The sequence below is a fragment of the Melozone crissalis genome, unplaced genomic scaffold (assembly GCF_028551555.1).
Source record: "Melozone crissalis strain CALT ecotype California unplaced genomic scaffold, PUWL_Pcris_2 ptg000016l_1, whole genome shotgun sequence".
Classification (NCBI taxonomy): Eukaryota; Metazoa; Chordata; class Aves; order Passeriformes; family Passerellidae; genus Melozone; species Melozone crissalis.
The window spans coordinates 39750771-39776911 of NW_026535794.1; the positions used below are offsets into that span (position 1 = coordinate 39750771).

The 26141-nt window shown below is 37.5% G+C and overlaps 1 protein-coding gene across 1 annotated transcript; it reads right to left on the reverse strand.

Annotated features, from left to right (window-relative positions):
* Positions 1 to 3779: 3779 nt before the first annotated feature.
* NGLY1 (N-glycanase 1) lies at positions 3780 to 24104 on the reverse strand. The gene is made up of 12 exons (XM_054274230.1): positions 23958 to 24104; positions 22783 to 22897; positions 20533 to 20763; positions 16961 to 17120; positions 13579 to 13801; positions 12739 to 12860; positions 12187 to 12332; positions 11895 to 12005; positions 9475 to 9639; positions 7990 to 8178; positions 4678 to 4855; positions 3780 to 4249 (listed from the first exon to the last, which is right to left on the reverse strand). The coding sequence occupies exons 1-12, from the start codon at positions 24083 to 24085 to the stop codon at positions 4074 to 4076; spliced, it is 1944 nt and encodes a 647-aa protein (XP_054130205.1). The 5' UTR covers positions 24086 to 24104; the 3' UTR covers positions 3780 to 4073.
* Positions 24105 to 26141: the final 2037 nt, after the last annotated feature.

Below are 26141 nucleotides of genomic sequence, written 5' to 3' on the forward strand. Positions count from 1 at the left end.
CAATCTACTAAAGGCATTTTTTTTTTACTCTACTGTCCTTCTGCTTGGATTAAATATCCAAGATCAGCATAAAACCCCAAAACTGTCCCAGGTATTACTGCTATTACTCTTCCCTTCTGCTCATGTTGACAGCTATATGACCAGTGATCATACAGGTACACATAATATACACTACATTGCTGATTAGTATTTAGAAAGGCCATAAGGTACAAGCCATAAAGCATTGCTTGCAACAGCACTACCCTGTAAAGAACCTTCAGAACCAGCACCAGGTAAGCTGAACCACTGCAAATAATGTTGACTACTTTTCCCCAAAATACTCTAAGTACAGAAAGGACCTAAGCCAGCAACTGAGTTTAAGGAAGGCACGTGTCTGCAATTTCCTTCTCAACCTTCCGTATGATATGAAGCTGAGACACAAGAAGTCCCTTCAATATTGGCACATTTTTAAAGTTGTTGAATTGCTCGGACAACTGTGGCAAAACTTCAACTTTGTCCAAACCTAGAGGCTTGAATGGAATATGGCTTGAATGGAATATCTGATTTCCTACAATGGAAATCAGATATTTATTTTAAATAATGCCTATACTTAAGAAATGCTAAGTTTTGACAAATACTTAGGAAGTCCACTAAATTCTTAACTAGCAGTTTGCTTCCATTTCTAGCTTGAGCAACCAGAGGTAAAGAAATGAGGAGTGTGGGTGTGGAGAAGAGGCAGATATCCTGATATCTGCCTGGAACATCTCTGCCCCTCTCAGAGTTCCTTTGTTTTGGCTTGTTTTGTTTAGAGCTGCAAGAACTCTGCAAATGGGTGTTCCCAGCTTCTGGCAGCCATATGTGCTGCCTGCCATCTGTTTTCATTCCACCGCACTATGGAGACAAACACACTTTATTTTCAGTGTTCTGCATTTCCTGATGTTGCACATAATAAGGATTATATCTTAAATCCAACCCGCTATATGTGACAAATCTTCCAATGTTAACAAATGAGTTAAGGAGACAGATTTTCCTACAAGGCCAGATAAGATAATTTTCACTACTTACTTCTCATTGTAGGTTATATAATTTACACTGAAGTTTGTTTGGTTCCTGCATAGCTGTGCTCTGTACCTCTTCTTTCTTTCTACACTGCCTAGAAGGGGCTTCCTTCATGTATTTTAAGGATACATCTTCCCAGCAACTTCCTGGGGTGTAGGAAATTACTAAGCATTAAATGTCAAAACAGGATATGAAGAAATCAACAGCTGGACGATCAACTCTAGACAGACAACAGTGCAACAAATACTTGTTTGAAAGGTGGAATTCTGGGCACAGGCTCCCACATAGTTCTGTTGGAAACCATGCACCCCATAATCAGTTTGCAAGCATTAACTGGATAATGTAATATTTATGTAAACTTTTAATGGAAAAGATTTCACTGTTAGACCTCAGTGCAACCCTGGAAGGCACCCATGGGTGGCACAGTGGACAGCCAGCTGTTCTTCAAAATGTACCTAAGCTGGATTCTAGAAAACATTGCTGATTTTACCTGTATTAAGCCATATATTTCTAGGCAGCAGTATTTTTAATTACCTCATTTAATCTCCACCTTCTCAAACTTCTAAAAAGTTGAGTAAGCACTGACTTCTATCTACATGTGCCCTGATCACCATCTACCACTCACCCAGTACTGTACCATTGCCAGCAAACTTAACAACCATACTTTCAGAGCAGATTGCAGCACAGATCTTTCCACCATGTAATACTGCAAATTCAGGATACTGTAAATTAACATTAAACAACTGTGGATGAGGAATTACCTCTGGTTAAAAAAAAAATGTATTAAAACCTGGGCTGAAATGGAGATCAATAGAGGATATTAGTGCCTTTAAAACAATGTGTGAAGAGATTCAGAGTGTTCATTGTTTATAGGGTACTTCAAAAGACAACTGAACGAGTTCCATTTAAATTTTTCATATTAGCTCTATTCAGTATGGATTACCTATTAATTCTTTCCTAAAATAAGCACTTCTATTAATTGCATGTGATCTTTTAAATACAGAAGTACTTCTTCATTAATTAGACTGGCAAGGAATTTTTCCAACTTTTTAATTCATTCAAGGTTTTTAAAAATGGACTTCAATTACTTTACTGTTTTAAGTTATCTGCAGCTATCACTCTTCCCCTAGAGATTCTGACCAAAATTATGAGAAAATTACTTTATCTTACTACTTTTAGATATATTCTGCCTTCTGATTTCAAATTATCAGATGCAGTTAAGGAATTCTGCAATTCCTCGAGGTCCTCTAATGGACTGCAAAAACAATTTCTGCTTTAAAGCAGTAACTATTTCAGCTATCAAAATATTAAGTAGAAACAGTTTTGTTGACGGGTGGCACCTGAGTTGTCTTCCTTTTCCTTTTTTCTACCAAGGTAGTATCCATATTAGCCTAAAATACTCTTCTGTTGAGTTGCCACTCAAAATCTCAGAAAAAGTGTTTAACTGAAACCAAATACAGTAGTTTTAAATGGAGACTGGCAAATTCACTTTGCATTAGTCAAGCATTGATAAACATCCTTCCAGTGTGTACTCTTCCCTTCCAGTGTGTACAATACAGTAAGTACTCTGTCACTGTGTTAATCTGTATTGTAGGGGTGAGGCTCTTTTAATTCCCCTCATAAACTGTCCATTTACATTCTAAAGTAAAGTATATAATCCATCACATATTGTTCTGTCACTTCTGAGCTGCCATAATCTACTATTTGTTAAGATTCCATTGTTCACTGTGCATATGCAGTTTTCTAATAAAATCTGAATGGTTTTATATTTGCTTAGATTTGTTGAAAGGTCAGCAAACATTTATTTCAACATAAATTATTTTTGACAAACACTGGAAATCAATACAGAGGTTGGAAAGATCAGAAAGGAAGAAAAACTTTAAAAACACTGATCTTGAGAGCATCATCCTTAATTCTCACTTATTTAAAAAATAAAACCATAGTTTGAACTTTGTATTTTAGTTCTATATTAGAGTATCTCTTGTATAATCCAGGCAAGGCCTTCCTCACATTCTGATAAAGACTATCTAATCTGAACATTCACTCCATGTTTTATTCAGAGCACTGCAACATCTGATGTCGCCTGGATAGTATTTTTTATTATATTGATTGAAAATAAATGTAAACACTGAATTAACTAAACAGAAAAAAAAAATGTATATACTTTAACATCAAATTTGGGAAGAGTATTTAAAGCAAGTCAAGGCAACAGCTTAAAAGGATTTCAACCTACATGCCTAACTTGTAAAAGATTTATTAAGCAAATCCAAATTAATATTATTTAAAAAGTATTTATAATGAATAACCTATTTTTTCATAGAAAAAAATATGATGTTCTTACTCAGTTTTAAGCCTCAATTTCCTATCACAGGCCATGACAATTTTAGGTACATAATGAACACTTCTTTCAAAATGAGGTTATTTTCCCAGCAACCACCATGCTTCCAAATAGTTCTAGGTATTAAACACAGGTTTAATACTTAGACATCTAACAAGGAAATTTTGAAGCAATATTGAAATTAACTTAATTTCAGCACTTCTGGATACTACATAAAATCAATTTTTTAAAAAAAGTCTAAATTTCTAATATTATTTAAAACATTTTGAAATCATCAGAAGCATCTGTTATAATTGGAAAACAGAATTCAATCTGTTTTTCCAAGCAGATTATAAAAACTCAAAAAAACCAGCAAGCCAATCCCAAAATTCCTAATTAAAATCAATTACAATTACTTTGTGCTTCTATGATCATGTTTTGCTTTCTAAAAATTGTTTCCTTGTCATTGTAAAGTTTAAGAAAAGGGTACTTTATGGTTCAATCCCTTAATTTTTGTCTTTGTTTTTATAGCAGAGAGGTTTTCATTGTGATGTTTACCTATTCAATACACGTGCAGTTTCAAGTTGGTTTAATGGAAGCAGTGAAACAGGAAATAATCTGCCAGCAGAATGAAGAGGAATTGCCAACCAATCTTCATGTTGTATCCATGGTATAATTTCTTCAAGGAATCCAAAGTACACTTCTGCAGTTCAGATTCTCAGAGGTCACTGAGTTTTATAATTATTTCCAAGCAATTTTCCCCACATCCTGTTAAGCTCTCTCTAAACAGCTGTGTGTGTTGCCACGCAGCTTCACCATCCCCTCCATTCAGAACTGCTTCCAACATAACTTCTGTTGCTCCAGAAAAATCTGAATAGGAGCAAAGATTTTTATCTATTGGAGGAAAAGACAGATAATTCAGTAAGCCACAGCTCCAGACAGTATATAATAATAGAATGCACATTAAAAATGCTAAGCTGTAATAGATGTTTAATGATTTCAGTTGCAATACTCAGATTCATTTTCCACCAGACATAGAAGCATCTATCCTTCCTAGTAAAACACAAGTATCATATATTCACACTGTGTTCTTGCTTGCCCTGCCGTATTGCAGGTAGGACTGTGTATATTAATAAAACTGAGTTTTGTACCAGCTTTAATTACATGCACAGTATGTTCTTGACTTTGCTAAGAAATGCTGTTGGGAAAGTAAAGAATATTCATATTTTGTTTTTAGTGTTTGCACAGTACTCTCTCCATATAATATTTCCAGTAACACCTCTGCTACACGATATAATTCATTATTTAAATTCCACACTTACCTCCTATCAGAGCAATTTCTGCTGTAGGAGAGCGAAGTCTCCACTGTATTCTTCCACTATGAAATGTCTGACTGCTTGTCCTAACTGAAATGTTATCTATTTTTAGACCGACTGACTTGCACTCAAACTTCCAGCTGATGGAAGCAGAGGATGATCCTTCTTTTCGGGCTAAATAAACCTACATGGAAAGAAGACAACCAGCATGTCAAAAACTGAGAAGACCAACACACATCTAATTAATGCTCATAACGAGGACATAAAAATTTTAAGATAGCACATTTTCATTCTTTGTCAAGCCCCTGAATCTTTAAAACTGTACAAAGTACAATTTTATATTAAAAACCTCTTTCTTCATCCCCAAGTATATTCCACAGTTAGGTAATTGCACACATTTACAGGCCCTTGCTAGGGAACACTAAACTATTTCAACATCCATAGTAAAGTTCAAGCCACAAAAACACCTAAGCTTATTATTTTTTAAAGAAAGAGAATTCAGGGTCTTTTTAAATGCATGTATCACTTCAGTTGTTCAGTACTGCTGATGGAAAGAATGGTGCAATCAGCAGACTCATCAGCTGTGGCTGCACACTGCTTCTCCTAGGACTTGGATGTGTTTCTCAGTTAAAGCAAATCATACATGCCGGCCATTTATAAATCCCATATTAACATTATTTGAACTGTTACAACTTGGTATAATTAAATTTAGTCCCAATGCTGTCCTGAACCTGGCTGAAGAGCCACGCTCACATATTAACATTCATTAAAGTTACTATGAACCCTCTCAAGAATTTGGTCAGAAGTGCCTGACAGTTCTTTCAAGTGCAACATCTATCATCAGCAAACCTAAATAACAGACACTACAGTTTAAAGAGTCCAAATTACTGTGATCCTTTTGGAATCCTAAATTAATAAAAATTCTGTCATGTCCAAACTTCTGATTAATATCATACTGAGTGGACTTAGTCTGCTCCTTATTTTTTAATCTTGAGAGAACAAACCAGAACAAAATGATAATAAAACACAGTAGTTAGTTTTACTAAAGAACCCACCTAATATAGAAACGTAATTGACAGACTATTAAACAGAATTTTAGTATTACTATTTTCACATTGAAGTAAGCTAAAAACCCCTAAAGGTGTGAGGTCTTACACTGAAGATCACCTATGAAAATGTAATGATTTAAGCTGTTTTCATGTCAATGTAATCCTAATGTTCATTAAGGTGCTGACCTCCACATATTTTTTGAGTATCTCAGCTGGTTCTAGCAAGAGCTTTCCCTTGATCAGATCCTACTGAACTGCTGTATTTGAGGAAGCCAAAACACTCCATTACATACTACTTGTTGAAATGCACTAAACACAGTTTGAAACACTAGAAAAGCCTCAAACATTAGTCTGTTACATCTATCATTATAATATCCAAGCATTTAATCAGAAAAAAAGAACTTAAAAGTTTTCTTGTGTGTATTTTTTGACTTTCCTCTAACTTTCAAACTTGGTTGTTTTGTTTCTAGTATTATGTGAAAAATATCTGAATTCAGAGGGAAAAGTGTAACCAACCAACCAACTCATTCAATTCTCTTCCACTGCAGCAATTCTTCTGGAAAACAAGCCTTTCACCAATCCATGGATTTAAGAACTATAGGTTCTTACACTATTACTATCACCTACTGTGGTCTGCCAGTTTGAGTCCTGGATACCAGGTTATCTCTGGGGAATGTGACTGAATTTGTGGTTTGTACCTGTTTGCATTGTGTACCATAAAACCAAGTGATTATTTTCTGTTACTCTTCATCTAATACTTACAGATACATTTTCTGTGGCTTTTAGATTTAAATGCCTTTCCATTCATCACATAATAAATGTTAACCAAGTATTACTGTAAATGTTCCTTTGGCTTTTAAGTTGGATGGCTGCTGAATCACACTCCAAAGCTGCATCTCGTACTAAAAGAAAAGGCAAACCCCAAACAACCTTTCCCTCTGCTGTTATTTCCCATTATACAAACAACACCCAAAGGAAAGCAATTTTAAATTCTAAGATTCTTGCACACATTTTGGAGGATGCAAATTCCTGCAAAACTAACATGCCTTACCCACAAGTCTGAGGGAGACCTGGAGCCATAGCTCCTAATTTCTCAATGCCATCATCTCACCCTTTTGAGGTGTTACGGAATACAAGGGTAAAGTCCTTGTACCTGGTCTTATAGATTAGTCCCATCCTGTCTTATCTGATCAGTAGAGCTGAGAAAAACTGTAGTTTAGTTTCAGTGCAGGGACAACATGTTTCTTGCAAAGTGAGGATAACTGATCATTGCAGAAGTGCAAACATAATGTACTATCAAATTGTTAGCAGATCCTGGAGAAGCAGACAACATCTGTTCCTTACTCTGAGATTCTTTTACTTCTCTTTTACTATTAAGTCTACCCTGTTGTGACATCTTTTGTACAATTCTCCCATTTCTTTCCTTACTCTTTCGGGCAGCATAGCCTCCCTCTTCAAGTAATTCCCCCACTGCATTTTGCAAGTCAGTTATGTACAGACCCAGGAGAGAAAATCTCAAGAGGCAGATACATACTTAGCTCCATTTTTATCAATGGGAAGCTAGAAGAATATTTGGTCAGAGACCCTTCAGACTAGTAAAATGACATAGGAAAAAAGCACTAACATGCTCTAGTCCCTGACAAGAATGTTCAGTTCCACAGTTGGTCGATGCTGTGGGAAAAGCTGTTTGCTAGTACATGGCCCTTCCCACTCCACAGACAGTAATTCTCTTCTTAGATTTAGAGCCTATGACTCTTGTGCTGACACTATGGAAGCATTCTGGGCAGGGTATACAATATTCTGGATAACTGATAGGTTTTCCTCTTCTTGCAGATGGAATCGTATTATTTAGGATGACAATTTCTTCCGTTGGCTGTACATCAAAGAGATGATGATACGCTATAAAACTATTCTTAAAACAACAAATACCTTTTTTTATTTCCAGAGAAGTACTGCTTTTCAATAAAACACTATTTTCCCACAAGCCTAAGAAGGAAGCCATTTTATAAATTTGGCATTCTGGCAAGGATTTTGCCTACCTGCAGAGAATTCAATCATCCTTTCTGAAAGACAAGTTAAATTTATTTCTAATTTCTCATACCATCTGGCAATCTTACTGAATCTTAACAACTGCATTTACTAACATCTGCTAAATTCTATGGGCACCAAGAGAGGTTTGGAATCCAAACATTGGCAAGGGTTTTCTGTTTTACTGGAGTTATCATAATTTTACTGTACATTATAGGCTTTTAATAATTGCTATTCTTACCATTTTCCAATCTGTTTCAACCTTTCTCCAAATAGATTCTGCCTTCCAAACACCTGCTTCCCAGCCACTTATTTTTTCATTGTTATTGGAAATCCGTGTATAACTATCTTCTATTACATTGTAGACGAGATGGAACAGTTTAGATGTCTTCTCCTTTTCAGAGGGAATAAAAACTACTTCTTTTCTTTTCTGAAAAAGCAAAAACATACAAGCACCTTCATTCCCCAATGCCTAAATTCCCTCAAGACTACATTACTTTTAAACAGTTTGTCACGGTTTTGCAATTCAGTTTTGCTGCCAAGTGAAAAAAAAAAAAGGTCCTTTTTAAGAGAGGCTATGTACAAAACCATTTCTGCAGAAGAAAAGTTTTAAACCAGTTTCTTACAGCACACTTTCAACTTTTCCAGAGTGGAGGAGTACTTTTATTTTTTAAATTTTCAAATAATTACTTTTAGAAGTAATTTTTTAACATACTAACATGAAGTAGTATCATCTAAGTAAGAAATGAGAGTTTCAGAACAGAAAATTTTTATGCTGAGTATGTTGCTTGTACAGTGAATAAGTAAATGGTTATTCTGAATAGCAAACCTGTGACTACCATACACAGGTGCTTGTGTATGCCAGTTTACAAATCAACTTCAAAAAACTTAAAAGTACAAAATTTTTACCTTCACAGTATTATATTTTTTTAAGTAATTGTTCTTAAGAGTTTCAGAAATTAAGTCTTCCAAACAATAGAGAACTGCAATAAACTATTAGTTTCTTAAACTAAGACAATCTTAAGAAGCTCATTACTTTCACTCAACTATTTCTGTACAGGACAGTTAGACATTCCACATGATGGGATTGATACAAAATTTAAGTCACATCTTCACATCCTGACTCAAGCTAAGTATTATTATGCTTCTGGGAAACTGTATCTTAGCATAAAAGTCAACCCTTGCTTTTGGAAACAGTAAAAAAATACTGATGTGAAAATCAATAAGGCTTATTATTTAAGAGATTGCTTAATTTACACAATTCTAATTGCTCCCACATTTTATTAACAAAAATAGTTGGTCAAAACCTACTATTGGTTAAAACCTAGAAGTACCTAATAATACAAATACAAATTTTTTTTACAGTTTTCCCAATTTAACTAACTTAAACTTTCTAGCTCTGTCAAACTAACTAATTTAAATGAAAAAAAGTATTTTTAACTTTTAAGAACAAAAGACACTTTGTATCAAGAAGTCCCAAACATTATTAGAACAACACACCACCATCAATTCTCAAAAATTACTCGTGGACCTCTACTGAATTCACATCAAACTTTCACCTAATGTTTTTGCAAGATTGACTTATTTGAGCTGAATCTGGCTATCTACCATGAATTCTTTTTGTTTTTGGTGGGGGTTTTTTTGTTTGTTTGTTTTTTTACAGACCATAATCACAAATTCTTAGTTAGCTGCCTCTAAGATGGTCATCAGTGCAAAAGTTAAATACCTCTGAACCAATTTCACCTCTGGCTACTCGCCAAGCCATTGAGCCTGATGTCCTTCCACCAAATTCTCCAGGTTTAGGTGTTCTAGGAGAAATAAACTCAACAAGCTCCACAATAGTTCTTTCCAGGAGCTCTCTTTTTCTATTTTCTGACAAAGACTTTTGTCTCTGAAAAAAGACATTTAGGAAAAAAGAAAGCATTCAGAAAAATGGTATTTGTAATTCTGCTCTAGAGTGACACCAACAGGGAAAAATAGGATTGAAAAAATGGATTAACATTTAAAGTCTAGACTGATTGCTAGAGCCATTAATCTTATACCACAAATACAAATACAAAGTAGTCATAAGCACACAGTAACGTGACAGCAGTGTTTTCTCTAGGCACTTTCAGGCACTGTATGGAATTCTTTTAAAATAATGTTTGTGCTTTTTCTTTAACACATTAATTTGGATGATAAAACTCTTCCATAACAGTTTTCATAGCTATTCATATGTATACTGGACCATAGCCATTCTCAATATTATTTGGAGGAAAGAGAAGGCAAAGAATCAGTTGTGGTCAAATTTTTCTTCTCTAAGGTGCAGTGACTTGGTTGGCAACAGTTTTGGTTTTGTGATTAAGCCCAAACAAAAATCTTTGAAAGCGTTATTTCACTGATTTGGTCATAAACTAACCATGACATCTCTGTTTTTCAGATGTCAGAAAATAAAAAAAAACTTAGTTCCATAAAGATTAGCAAAAAATAAAAGAGAATTACATGTCTTTACCTACATGGATATATCTATGAGCAATTTTTTGGTAAGCAACTTTGAAAAAATTTATTGAGATGTCAGTATTTTGTCTATATGATCTTCATGTCAAATAAACAAATCTGGAATGCGAAGCCTTTCATTCTTTTAACTGTGGATAAACTCACATGGGGCTGAAAAAAGATCAACATTGAGTATCTGCATTATTACACACAGCATCTTTTTTTCTGCTTTGGTGATCACCCAAGGCATGCACACTCAGCCCACTGGGACCTGAAACTTGAGGCTGATAAGCATTTCAATTATCTCTAAAGCAGTTCTGACCCCAGCAAGTTTTGCTAATAGAGATTACACAAAAGAAACATTTGAGGACTTTTTATTCCAGACAACAATGTGGAACTGTATAAAGGAAAGTAGATACAGAGAAATGATGAGAAACAGGTCCAGCTGAACAAATTCCAGATGCCAAATACCAGTTCTAACACAGCAAGGGGGGGGAAACACACCTCTGCTTGTGTTGATGGATGACAACCAGTGGTTGCAGCAGTTTTCTATGAAACATCAGGCCTTCCTGAGTCTAACAGCTGCCCTGACACTTAGGACATCCCTATGCAGCACTGCTGATCTTGCTCCAGCTCAGAGGAAGCTTGATATGGTTTATCCTAAATTAGCAACACCAATCCACAATTTCCTTTAAGCACTTTGATGCTCTGGTTACTCTTCTCAGTGCTCTGCTCCGTGACTCTGATTTTTCATTACTGTTAAAATTATTTCAAGCCCTGGTCTCAAAATATTAGTCCAGCTCAATTATTCACAGTCTTAATTTATGGCTATAACTCTCAAACCAGCAGGACTCAAAAAAGGCTTAAGCTGTTTTTTAAGCCATCAGCTGTATACTACCACTGGACCTAAAGTTTCCATGCATGACAATTAGCCCTGTAAGGAAGGGAGGACAAAATAGAAACCTCAAGGTGGTTCAAGGTTTTATGGTATTCTAGTATATTGCATCAAGTTCCTGGTGTCCCAAGTAGAGAGTGGAAAAAGCTTAGCAGAGAAGTTCTGCAACCATGACATGCAGGTGCAAATGGCTCCATGCATTCTGGGATGTTAAGCACGAACAGTGTAAATACACGTGGCTCTGAGTCAAAGCTCTGCTGATGGTTTCAACACCTTTAAGTCTTGGAAACAGCCCATGAATAATTTCTCTCACTTCCTAGAGCTTGTAAAAAGTCATTGAAAAAAAATGAAACCTGCATTTCTTACAACTGTAAATGCTACTGTTTTCAAGTTATAGCAGTCCTGATGTGGAAAATGTTCAGTCACCCTGAAGGAGTCCACATAGTTACTAAGGAGTTGCAGTTTACTCCCAGCAAGTATAAGTCTGCTCCAAAGTCCCTAAGAAAAACAATAAATACACACACATCTGTGCATGTAAGAGATAATATGATAATACTCTTACATACCATTATTTATCAAATTTCCCATAAGTTCAGCACTGCGACTGACTCCTATGTATTCAGGGTAAAATGAGTAATTAACAGCATTTTTTATATCCACAGTGCATGGATATTCCTGTGAGGTTACCAAAAGCATTCCTTTGTTTGAGGACTTCACATATTCCTGCAGATACTTGTGTTCCACTCTCAGAAACCCACTGAAGCAAGGTTACATACCGTTTTATTTAGTGCATTAATTGTCTCTCGCAGCGTAGCTTCGCTGAGCACCGTCCTTCTAGAGAGTACTTCTTCATGTTTACTGCTGTATCTCCAGGTGACATCAACCACCTCAAGCACAAGCGGAAGAAAATAAAGCAACCAAAAATTTCCATATGTCTTGCTTCATTTAAAGAGGCTAGTTAATAAAAGTATGCTTTTCTACAATAATTCGGAAAATCACACCAAGGTGGAATACACTGCATGCTTGCTTCAGGGCAAGTTTGTTTATTATTAGCATCATTACTCCTACCTCATCTTTGGAGAATGCAATTATGTAGGAGAGCTTCTTTCCCCAGCCAGCTTCATAGAGAAGAGGCTTATCACACACATTTTCACAAGGATCACAGTGAAGCCATCTTTTCTGAGATGAAGAATATACTTCAGTCCACACATGATCTATGTAACAAAGGCCAAGAATAAACAATGATTTATAAAAATGGAGCCTCTATTCTAATCTTGCAGAATATTGTAACCTTTTCCAATTTATTAAATGAACAGGTGAAAGAGCATGTTTTCTGTTCATCTACATAGAGAAACTACCAAAACTTCCTCCTTCTTAGGATCAGACCCTTACATTCAGCTAAAGATTGTATCATTCTGAAATCAGTCATCTGACCTTAGCTGCAGAACTGTACTTCACCTCATCAGGCAGGACAGGAAATTGAATGTATATCATCTTTGTTGGCTGACTGTGTAACTGCACATGCTGCCTGATGGCTAATATGATCTGAGAGACATAAAATGCATAACCTCCTTTTGCACAGGTTTGTGTTAATGTTACAATACTTCAGAATACTGATACCTGTATGGTCCCAGACGTATCTTGCCTCAAATCCCACAGCTCTGCAGCACAGTGTAAAACAGTTGGCCCACTCGCCACAGCGTCCACGTCTGGTTTCCAGAAGTTTTTCAGGGTTGTTATACCTACAGGAGAAAAACAACACAAAACAAGAACAATTAAAAATACATTTCACCTTTCAGAAATCTTTAGATCGTGTTTTGATGGTCTGAACAGACTTCAGTATCAATCAGTCCACAGAAGATAATGGAAATAATTGCTATACTGCACAAAATACAAGAATGCTACCTCAACTCACACGACTCCATCATACGTTTATAGAAGCACCAAAACAGATCTGGTTAAGTTTCCAAAATTGATTTAGACATCTTAAAATGCTACTTTTATGCTGGTCCTTTAAACAGTTAGCAAAATGTCTAAATGCCACAAAAGTATAAATAAATTGTATATTTGGTCTTCTGCTATAGACTCAGCAAAAGATGTACACTATGCTGTGATTTTCTGCAGAAGTGAAGTTTTCCCTGCAATAACAAAACACTACCTACATATAGTTGCCAATATTAACATATTTTATTTAGAAGCTGTAGTTCATCAAATTAACATTAAAAAAAAACCCAAACAAGCCAGGCAAGTATTCAGAACAGGTCCACATAAGAGAAAGCATATATTGTTTTTAAAATCTCTGATTTTGCAGAGAAATTGCTGGTTCATCAAACATTCTATCATGTTACTTAAAACACCTTCTCTACTCTCTGAATTAACAACTTCTCACCTGTTCACAAAATGCACAAATACAAAGCTGTTTCTTGAAAGAAAAAAGGCAGCAAGTTTCTGTATGCCCACCTTGGGAATCTGTTACAGAGCTGACATTGGTTGCAGTAATGGTTTTCCACTCGTCTGGCATCCCACCTTAGATCATCATCAGTAGGCAGCAGGTAGCCACTTTTAGGCTCTGTCTGCCCACCACACCTGCTGCAAGGAAGACTATTTACCCAATGAAAAAAGGAAGTCTTAAACCAGTCCAAAAGCTCCAACAATAAGAAGTCCTCTTCACTCACATGTGCACCTGTAAAATTTATACAACACACAGTTAGTTCAAATGGAAAAGTAATTTAGTTGAATTTGTCAGTGCCTATGCAAATTAGCATCTCTGGGCCTTTATATAGTTATATATTTTTATATACTTTAAATATAAAATCCGTATTAAGAAGCTTTGTATATTACTTAAACACATACAAAAAAGAAAATCTAAATTGTCAAGACTGAGTAAGTTCAAACTTGAGAACAAAAAACTGCAGTACTTAATGCCACAGCTAGAATGCAAATAAAAAGTGGCTCAGAAAAAAAGAGTCAGATTTACATTTCAGTCTGGTGAAGTTCCTGATGTCCTTCATACTCTTCCAGGACTTTGGAACAGAGAGTTAATTATTTTTCTGCTCCAAAATATTATCCTATTCATAAGAATAACAATTCCTTTGATTTCAACATACCAAAGAACCAGACACTGGCAGCAACCTAAACAACCGGGGGTACAGGCTTTCTATAAACAGACCTACAAACACAGCTTAATTATTGTAGAAAATACATATATACCATGCAAACACGTTGAGTTTGTTCTAATTTCAGCAAATAAACACCTTTCTCAGCTTACCCAAGGAACACACAGGATGTCTTTTGTTTTCTACTCTAGCTGATTTCACCACACCAGACTCTTCTGGCTCATTTTCCTGCTTACAACAGGAGTTAGAATCTACTTACATATTCTCACTGTTCTGACACCTGGAAATAGCCCCATTTTACCTAAAAGACAAAATCTAAAAATCCAGCTTTTCAAGAAAGATCCATTCATTTAAACTCCTTAGAATCTTTAAACGCATATCCTGTTACAATATGCAGAGAGATACTCTTCCTTCTCAGATACATAAATATTCAAATAATTCTTCCAAATAACTTTATCACCTACGCCACACTGCAATCATAGGTATTACTGCCTGATTATTTTCGTGCACTACAGCTTTATTCTAGTCACAATGCAGACAGGTTTGACTAATGAATATTAACATATAAAAAAAATTCGTAAAAATGTTGCTAGAAGGAAATTGAAGGCAGTTGCACTACAAATTTATGCACTTTTTCAGCATGGTGAAAAAACCCCCTAAGTTCATTTCACATCTTCCTCTGAAGCTGTAGCCATCCTTGGTACAAAGGGCTCTGTAGGAGCATTAACGCCATTAAACACACATTGCATGGGAAGAGATCATCGGTTAATCAAAAAAGGAACACCCGACTTCTAATTATAGTAAAATTTCCATTTTTACTCAAGTATGTGGAAAACCTTTGTGCTGGAACACTCAGAGAAAGGCTCACTGCTTACAAAATGGATATGCTTGTATATTCAAACTTTTTGCTAAAATCTGAATGGAAAGATTTCAAGCACAGGCCATACTCTCTTTTCCTGGATAACAACACTCAAACTAGAACCCATCTGTGAAAATATGACTGCCATGCTATAAACATTCTTCCCTTGATTTGCAAAATAAATCCTTCATTAAAACATCACATGGAAAAATGACAAATGTGATTTCCTTGAACAATAAACAGTTGGCTGTGATACACAGATATTTCTGACTGTTCAGTCCATCTTTCTAATGAAATGTGGCAAAGGGAAATAATAAAATCAAAGCTATAATTCTCATCAAATGACAGTTATCTTCCTAGTCTTTATGAGCCAAAAATGCTCATTATGCGTTGCATTGCAAGGCCTATCCTAAAAACAAGTGTCCCCTAGCACTAAGTATTTATTCCTAGAGGTGACAGTCTTAATGCAGCAAGAAACCAAGAAGCTGAAAACCAATTACCCAAACATCTCATGCATAGTCCATTCCAAAACACATGTTTCTATAAAGCTCTTGAAAAATGCTTTCCCATGGAATCCCATCCCTTCCCCTTCATCTGTATCTAAATTAAGGTCTGGAAGCCATTTTGACTAAATCAGCCTGATGGTTTGGGAAGAAGCACTCAGGGCATTATCCTCCCCCTTCCTTCCCCTTTTTAAACAATGTGCGCAGTAGTATTAAAACAGAGTCCAAGAGGCAGGCTTGTTCTTGATTCTTTTCCTTTATAAAGAAATTTAATACTTGTAATTTATTACTGCTAAATCTCTTTTCCCCAATGTATTGTCCCATGCTGCTGAATAAGAATGCTTTTCAATTGTTCACATGGTTTCTTACTTCCCAATACAGTTTTATAAAAGAAAAATTACTAAGAAAATCCATTGTCAAAAATTTCCTTAATGCCAAAGCCACAATTACATATTACTGTGTGGCTGTATGAGACACCACATAGTAATTTATAAAAAACATTCAAAGAGATTTTTTTTTTTGTTTGCAAACCAACAGCATTCCTATAAATTTAGCAGAATTGCTTGAAACAGTCTTCTATCAAAGATTCATGGTGAAAATTATTTTTTTGTTTAAATATGATCTTGGAATTGTATTTTTAAAAATATTTATCTTATAGAAGTAACATTTTACCGTGCCACTGAAACAAATCTAAAACCATCACCTGAAAATAGAAATATGTCATTTTAATTGACAAAAACTTCATACATTCAAAACAAATTCACATTTATGAAGAAAATATAAATTTTAAACACTGATGCTACAAGTATTTATGCCTACATTTCATATCTAGCTCCATGAGGAACAGGGTATAACCCTATTCATTTAAGGATTAGGAAGGAAAGTGATCATTTGTTTGAATCAGGTTGCATCTTGGAAAGATCTCATTCAAAATCTCACCAATATAATTTTAAAAAAGAGAAGTGGTATTTAAAGTTTTTATTCTGAATTTAGAATCATAGTACATACAGGAAAACTGCACTCTGAGAATTTCACAATAATGACTACTTGAACAAGAAGCTCCCCTCCTCTCCTTGTAGCTATTTCACTTGAGATTCAAGGAATGCAACATTTGTTTCCCCAGTGCTTTTTTCTACTAATACAGAAATTGAGAGTCCAAAATTTCTACATAAGAGCAGTAAAAGACGGATGACAAAAGTGAAATAAAAATAAGAGAAGTAAGCAGTAAATTAGGAAGAAGGCAATTCCAATTTAGAAACAGCATTTGGAACCTGCAGACATATGACCAAAGACACACCAACAATGTATGCTATGTTTGAAAGAACATTTCCACTTTCATAGACACTTTAACTTGGCAGCATTACCTTTATCCAGTCTTGTAGCTTGTGCTAGCTTTTTCTGAGCTTTGCTTTTCAATTCCTGGAGGGGAATTGCAGCCAGTGCTTTTTGCTGAATAGAAGGATTCTCATACATCAACACAAGACCCTCAAATTTTGTCTGAAGTGTTTTCAAGATTTTTGCAGCCTGCAAAAGGATTTTCAATCACAAGATGATTTATGAATTTTCACCTTTGTGCAGAATAACCAAGATCTCCTATTTTAGTTTAAGTCAGTCATAATTCTATGTTCATATTTACATTATATATTTATTTACGGTGAAATGTTTATTTGCAAAGATATCAACAAGAACTGAAGACACCACCACTCAATCTGTAAAGCTAGTCTTGCTGTCTCTGAGCATTCTGAATGGTGTCTTGAGTGAAAAATCAATTAACTTAGGGAGAAAACTGCTTTTAAAGACACCTTTAATGGGAAAGTCTTTGACTTCTCTTCCCCACCTAATCTCCTCCTCCTTTCTTTTGGACTGTTTACCCAAAATCCACAAAAAGACATGCAATCGCTTCCATTTTCTGGACACTGCTACACTGGTTTGCAGAACTATATTATTGATGAATTCTGCTTATTATTTCTTATTCATGAATGTTGCTTGTCTGTCTCTACTTCCTTCTTTTATAGATCAGTTCTGGTAGAGGTTTATAGAGACAGCCCAGTAGCCAGCCACTGAACCACACAGTTTCAGGAGCAACTGGATAGAAGAACAAGGTTTCCTTCAGTCAGTTATCCTAAGTGTCACCTAGAGGCATGTTGCACACAGTAAGGTACAACATAGATACCAAAACTAACAGCTGAGGTTAATAATAATGAAGCTGGTAGCTGAGTAAACCATTTGTTCCCATTTAAAAGGGAACAATACAGAACGTGAAATGGGATTTTGAAAGTAAGAGTCTGGCATATTTTTGGGGGAAGCCTGTGGCACTGCTAAATTACCTTTTCTCTATTGTTACATCATGCTTCAGCCTTTAGCCTCGTTAGCTGCAATTTTAAGTTAATCAAAAATGCAATGCTTTCCTGAGAGGCTTGCAGCAAATGCAGTATCATACACCCAGGTGTGAGAATGCTTCAGAAGAAAACTTCTTTTAAAGGAGCACTCAAATTACAAGTGCTTGTTTTGATGCTGTTACAGTACTTCAGTATCAGTCCTTAATTTTCATAACTGCTAAAACAGAACAGAGCTTGTTTTGCTTTTCCTGGAGCTCATCAGCTGTAGGTAACTGGTTTAACATCATAAACTCCATTGTGTCCAGATTCATTTAATGCAAATTGAAAGGAAGAAATAAGGGACATTAGAGACTGCCAAAGGCCTTAAGACCTTCATGGTCCATCAGCTTCCTGAAAGGGTATGCAGGGATATTGCTCAGCACAACAGGAAGTCTCCCAGACTCTCTGACAACTTGGGTTTCTGATGCAAAACCATCGGTGTTACAGTAGTGCTTAATCTGCTTTATAAAAGCCACCGTATGAAGTGTTATGCAAACATTTAATCATAGAAGCCAGGTGAACCTTGCTGCAGTTCTAAGTTTGGATACACCTTTCCTCCTGTAATCACTATGCCATTCAGGAAGGGATCAGAATCCATCCACCAGAATTAACAACTAGCCATAGCTCTCCTTCTCCTAAGTCTCAAGGATATTTTATGACAAGAAATGCAGAAGAAAACAATGAGGCAAATTCATGGTGGGCTAGGTTCCTAGAACTGTGTATTTACGAATATTCCTCTGTTCTTTCAAATAATTTGCTTTTCCCTGCATTTACCAGGCCTCCCATGAATGACAGGTGAAACACACAGGCAAGAAAAAAATGCTTGCACTACAGACACAACTCTAAATCTCTCTGACATGTGTCAGCAGTGCATACAACAAAAACACAACTATAACTCTTCAGCATACTCACTGGAAAACAAATCCCCACTGCTGTGCAAGCAAAATGGCCAAGTCAGTGCCAGACTTCCTTCTAATCAATTCAGACTATAAAGACCAAATTCAGTGGCTCAGAGACCTATCAGTATAGTTCCCTGTAGAGATCAACTAAATAGAGCATTCTAACAGAGTGCAAACACTGCATTACTAACGCTTCTAAATAGTAGTAATTTTGGTCCCACCACCCAGGCATGGAAAATGAATAGTTTCAGAGAAATGGATCCACAACTCTGATGGCTAGTGTATGTTGGGGCAGAATAACTAGAAATTGGAAGGATTAACCTCAGAACACATTGTGTCAACATTGTGCAACATCGTTGTCACTGCAGGTTCAACTTAAAGCTTCCCTTACTAAGCAGTACAGCAGCAGCAAATCACTCTACAGGTTTCATAATCGCTTCCAACCACCACTGCAGAAGTGACTGAAACAGTAAAAATCTAGAAGCTGGTCAAAAAACCAACCCAGAAACCTCCAAACAAAGTAAAACAAATCCAGTCAGCATATTTTAGAGACAACTACTGCCATGCTAACATAATTAGATTAAATGTCTCAATACAACATGCCTACAACAGTGGTTTTCCCAAAAGACCTTTTGTGTGAGGATGGCTCATTCAGTGCTCTCTATCCCCAAAAGCCATCACTTCAAATAATGCTTTGCCATTTCTCATTCACTGACTTGGGTAGGCATTGGGAAGAAACAGTATGTCATGGTTCATATCCAACAATATACTGATAATATAATGTAAAACATGCAAATTGTGTTTAAGGATGCATGGCAAGTGAGCTTTTGGAAGGATTAATCTTACACCAACTTTGAGATTAAAGTGACACTGGTTCTAGGAGGAAAAACTCTTCAGAAAGTTAAACCAAAGCATCCTTAAAAGCTTCTATCAAGAGGTGTAACTTAGTTTTTCAAAGTTGTATGAGGTGGTGAGTCTTCTCCCATTAGGCCAGTTAACATCAGATGAAAGGACTCTGCTCTGCCTCGATCAGGAACTTCACCTCAACTTCTTGGACAAGGGAAACTTAGCCTAAATAACTATAAATTTGTCCTTGTTTGGCTAAATTTCCGTTTTTAATGACAGGCACATGTGAAAAAAGAAAGCCCTCCTCACAGGCTACACACAGAGATCATAATGCATGAACCAAGACAGCAACAATTATAAGCATTATGGTTATGCTCCTCTTCTGCCGGCACTCAAACACCAAACACAACCCTAGTTTTAGCTTCCCACTCTCCTCCTTGTTTTCCATCTTGCTGCTCCTTTTCAACACATATCAGCTTTTTTTCTTCATACTCCGATCAACAGAATATTCATGGACATCTTCAACAAAATCTCCTGCTAATATTCTGTTTATAGCACATTTCATGCTTAAATTGTATGTAAACTGAAGAAAACACTCAAAAACTTTCAGAAACCACTGGGGGAAAAATGCCTAGTCCAACCTTCTTAAACAAGATTAGCTATGTGGTCAGACCAAGCTGCTCTAGGCTTAACAATGTGCTTATTTGGAGTCTACTCATTTTCTCTGAGCATTTAACTGTCCTAACAGTAAATTCTTCTTCAATCTTTATATGCAAGACTAAGGAGCCTATGAAGTTTGCAGATTATAATTACCATTTCAAGAGATTGCACAAGTGATGTTTCTGGTCGCTGATGGGCAGGGGCAACAGGTCCTGAAGGGCGCTGTGCAGCTGTCTGAGTGCTGCTGACAGCTTCAGAGGATCCTGATCTGTGCATTTGGTTTGACTCATTCAGTCTGCTACTCCTCTCTCCAGCAATTAAGTCTCTGATTTTACGTAGCTGCTCAATTGAAGCTTCCTTAGGGAAAACCAGGTGAGTTTCTCCCTGAAATTTAGACAAGTGAATTCAGCAGTTAATGCACGTCTAAGCTGGTCAACGAGCTGTAACTTTAGCTGCAGAGTTTCCTGGAAGTTAGCATCCCAAGGCTTGGCAGGATTCAGCTTTTTAGATTAGGTCCCTTACAATAGAAACTTGAAGCCTCTCACAACTTCAGAAGCCTACTAGATAAAGAATCTAGAGTCAATCTAGAGAAACAGGGCTTATACCAACATGCTTCGGTTAGTAACTTATTTTGTGGAGCCATTCATGGGCTGTGCAGTTATGGTTTGGCACAGAAAGCAGCAACAACAGAAATGAACAATCAATGCTCAGTTCTCATGGTACAGTAATTAAATCCTAGTCAACACAGGAAGACATCCAATCTTGAGGGAACAAGCCCCTAGGACAGCATCTGCTGGAAATTCTCATACATAGTGGTATCTTATATGTTGAAGTTTTAACTTCTCAGATAGGCAATATTACTCTTATTACAACTGGTACCTGGGTTGATTTTTGGGTTTTATTTTGGACTGCAACATGATTACTGGTAGCATAACAAGAGATCAGTAATTATGACAGAATCAAGTATCTGTGCTTAACATAAAGGAACAGGTTACTAAAAACATGAGTAGCCTGAAGCATTCATCCTTTAACAGTTTCAGTTTCTACCACTGCAGCACTACTATTTATTAAGGTAATTTGTTTACCTACAGTTACTTGAGGTCACATATCACTGCAGATGGAGACTTGGTGTTAACACTTAAAAAAACCACAAAACTAAATGGAATGTATCAATCCCTTATCAAGCAGAAACAAAAGTAAGAACAATATAAGCCATGCAGTTGAAGACAAGCTTGTGAGCTCCAGCTTTGACTGACACAATAACCGCAAAACTGAGGCAACACACTCTCAGAGAACTGCCCCCACTGACACCACCCACCTCCTGGTTAAAATACACCATTCAAAGCCTCCTGAGCACCCGCATAAGAATAAATCAACAAACCATTTCTCCCTCTGCAGTCACCACTTCTTTCAGTAGACTTTTTCTTTTAATAAAAAAATTACAGTAGTAACTTTACCCAAAGAGAAGGAAGAGGTCTCATGACAGCTGAACCTAAGTAACATAATGTACATACCCATACAGTTTGTGGCCTCAAACAGACAAACTGAAGCAAAGCAAGAACTTTGCACCATTAAACAAGAGTTAGGTTTTCAGACCAGCTTTCCAGTAATTATAAATACTGCTTCTGGTTTAACAAGCTCTGGCAGTTTAAGTTCCACCAAGACAGGGACCACCTCAGAACACAAAGCAATCTTTGAAACGCATCCTTCTGATTGCAACAGAATCAAGATTCACGCAACACTATTTTAGGATAACATTTCATAACTTTTACAAATGGGCTTTGAAGGACTCATCCTCCTACTACTACTTGAACAGTCGGTCTATTGCCCTTCACTGCTGTCATGACAACACCAGTACTTGTGCAGCTGCGCTGTAAACTGGCTGAAAACATTTCTGTTTTCGTTTTGGAAGATTAAGTTTTCATCAGATCAGCTTCCCTTATCTAAATCACTACAGGGCCCTACTAATGGTAGGAACATGAAGAAGAGTAGGGCTTCTTAAATTTTTTTTCTCCCTTTAAAATGACAGTTTCAACACTCATTTATAATGTCTGATGTCCACCAAACATTTTTTATTACAAAGAGAAGGGGTTTCCACCCTGCTTCCCACCTCTTCCTTTGTGCCAGCATGGATATGTATCTAGCCATTCAGTAAACCAGCAGTGCCTGAGCAGCAAAACAAGAATCTTGTTATGCATTAGGTTAGCTCATCATTTTTCTGAAGCAGCCACATCTAAATTCTCTGCTGGTTAGCTACAGATATTTGTGGACAAGGACTGAAAGAAAACACCAACTGCCCTAAAATCTATTGCCTTGCAACTAAGAGAAATAGAAAAAAAATCCAATTTTCAATTTCAATATGTAAACAGATGAAGATACCTGAAGTTATTACATTATACTCACCTCTTGAAACCCCATCTCAAATAAACATTCAACAGCTCCTCTGACAGGCAACAACCTTGTAGAAAATGCTGGATTTCCAATCCGAATTAATCTGTATTTTTCCTCATAGGGATTCCTGAACAAATTGAAAGTTATAATTATATCTGCAAATGAAGGAGACACTTAAGAGCTGGGTAACAGCCCTATGAAAGATTTTTAGTTTAGTTTAGTTTCATTTACATCACTTAGGCAAAACCTACACAAAACTTTGACTTTATATATGTTTTTTTGTACTTAGTTCTGAGTTACCAACTGGCGCTAAAGTTTAGCTTGCAACTTATGCTCATGAATTCATGTTTTGTAGTGATACCCAAAAGGGCTAAGAGACAATTTCACATCCCCTTATAGGTGGTGCATTCCAATTGAACCTGCCAGATTAATGCTGGATGGCTTTGGCACCACCACGGAAGCTGTGCTAAACTGCCTGGTACTTGAGTGGAACGACTGTAGTCTCTGTACTATCTTTCAGTTCCCTTTCCTCTTTCAATTCCTTTAAAAACCTTTTTCTCTCGCCTCTTTCTTTAAAAGAAGCTAGCCCGGGACTCGCCATTCTCTGCCAGCAGCTTTAACAAGTGGTTGACGAGGCAGACCCAGCCAGGGAGGGGCAGCCCGTGCACCTGGAGCTGCCGGAGACACCAAGGTCAATCACACGAACTGCCGAGTACAGGCACCCGACAGAGCCACCTCGCAGAAACTCAGCTATAATTAACTCTCGGTACCAACCCTGCGAAGTCAGAAGCACAGGGCACACAAAAAAATATAATTTAAAAAATCAAAATGAAGTAAAAAATAAGTTTAAATCAAGTTGAATTACTTGCTGTGCATCCACTTGTTTTTAGGTAGTTCAATACCCACCTAAGGTGGAAAATCAGGAATAAGGCATCATCTTGTGGTTAATATACAAACTCCTAAACTTCCAAAACAAACCAATCAGCAATAAATAAAGAAACTGAAATCCAGAACACTACATCTCTGTTAATGTAAGCAACATTAATTTTAAAATAGCGACAAAACCACGCGAGACGCTTCTGAGCTCCGGTATTACACAACAGAACCGAAGGCGCCGCGCGGAGCCGGGGAGCGGCCGGCGGGACCTGCGGCACCGCCCGCGGACCGAGGGCGGCGACCCCGCTCACCGGAGGATGTTGTCAGCGTAAGTGAGGAGCAGCCGCGAGGCCTCCAGGAAGATCTCCCGCCTGTTCTGGCACAGCTCGCTCACGGCGGGGGAGCCCGGCGAGGACGAGAGCCGCAGGGCGGCCGCCATCGCTGCCCGCCCCCCGCGCCGCACCGCCCCGCCCCGCCCCTGCGCCAAGCGCATGCGCCGTGCGAGCCCCGAGGTGACAGCCGGGCAGCGCCGCCCGCCGCTGAGCGCATGCGCAGTAGGAGCGGTGGGGTCGCCGGCCGCAGCTTCCGCGCCCACAGCCGCGCTTTTGGGGATTTGGGGGGACCCTAAAGAGCCCCCCTTAAAGGGTTTAATCCTGACCCCGCACCCCCCTGGGCAGCGGGACCTCCCGGCCACACCGGGCCCTGTGTCCCGAAGCAGCTTCTTTCGCCCGGTGTACAAGGCCCCAATCCGCAGGTCGAGGTATTTGATTTATTTATAGATGGGCGCAGAAAGGAGTGCACAAGGCCAGCACGATGACTACCAAAATTTATCACTATTTATACATTCTAGCAAACAAAGGCATTCATGTTCATTAGATACAATTACACAGTTCTCTTATTAATAAACATGCTATCTTCTATTGGTTAAATTATTCCTTGACTTCTTAAGCTTGTGAAAAACGCCAATCACTTGTTTTTAAAATTTTAAAAGTTTAATAGTAATAAAATGGTTATAAAATAGTAATGCAATTAAAGTCATAATAATTTGGACAATTTGAATTAGGACAATATGAGACTATAGAAACAAAGCATTACGGACGTCCGGGTACATTTTTCTGAGCAGCATAAGCCCGAAAAAGGGTGCGCGTTAACAGAGGATTAACCCTTAAAAACAATAGCCTGTTGCATATTCATACATCTCATACATGATGCATAACTTCCATTCAAATACAAGATTCTGTCTGGTCACCATCAACTCCTTCCTCATAATCCTGACGGTGTCATTCTGCCCGAGCAAGGTGGGAAGAAGTTCGTTTCTCCTGATAATGGAGCAATAAATTCTCTTTCTCTGAAAGATTTAGGTGTCCTATGACTGCTATCTCAGTGTGAGTCCTTTCTTTAGAAAAAAAAGTATCCTACATAGCATAGTTTCTATTTTAACATTTTGTAATAACACTATATTTAACACACTACTTAAGAAAATTATTACAGCATTACTTTCTAACACAACACATGTAATATTCATTCTAATATTTGCGAAAAGCCAATCATAAAATACACATTTTTCCCATGCTGATTATCCAACATGCCCATTTTTTCTGTCTAGTCGATGGTTGCAAACTCCCCTTGCCAGAATTACCTTTTATCCAGTCAGAGCTGATCCCAGCACTGGTGCCGAGTTGGCTTTGCTAGTTTCTTCCTTATCTTGGGAGTTCTGCCAAATGTCCTTGCGTCCAATAAATTCCTCATTCTTTGTGCCCACTGACAGTGGTACATCCTTCTTCCCAAGCTTTGTAAACCTCCACCTCTTTGAGGTGTGATTTCACTGAAACATCTGCAGCCCTAAAAAAGCAATCTGCCAACAAGCAATTTGTCTTTCTAACACCTGCACATAACTCAGAGCTTGATTACATCTCCTTTCTGGTCGATTGGGCTTGAAAGTATACAAAGATCAAAGAACATAATTTCTTAAGACAATGTTTACCTATTCCATATTTTTGCAACATCGGGAGCCCCCTGGCAGGCAGTAACGTCATTAAGGACATAAATCCATTTTTGTAGTGCCCTGGTTTGACTGTACTGAGGGTGCCACACCTCCAGGTCCCCAGGGCTGCCTGAGCAGGAATGTCACTGCAGTGACTCGCCCTCAATGTGACATCTGCCCTGCACTGCCCACAGTCCGTCCCAGAGAGGCAAAAACCCCCCTGGTCTTCTTCTAGACGTCTGGTTTGTACTGCTACTGAAAGAGCTGTGATGAAGAACCTTGGGCACAAAGACCTGTGGAGATTTGCTTTACCAGGAATGCAGGTTTAAAGAGTTCCAAGCAAGAGAGGTCTTTAAAATTCAAGCTGCCTTCTGATTTTGTAGGTGATATTACACTGTGGCTCTGCTGCCTGCCTGTGACAGGTCCCTGCTCAGCTTCTCTGACTTTTTAAAATAGGGGCACATATCCCTCACAAAGGCTGAGATTTAACACAGGGCACTTCGCTTTTGCT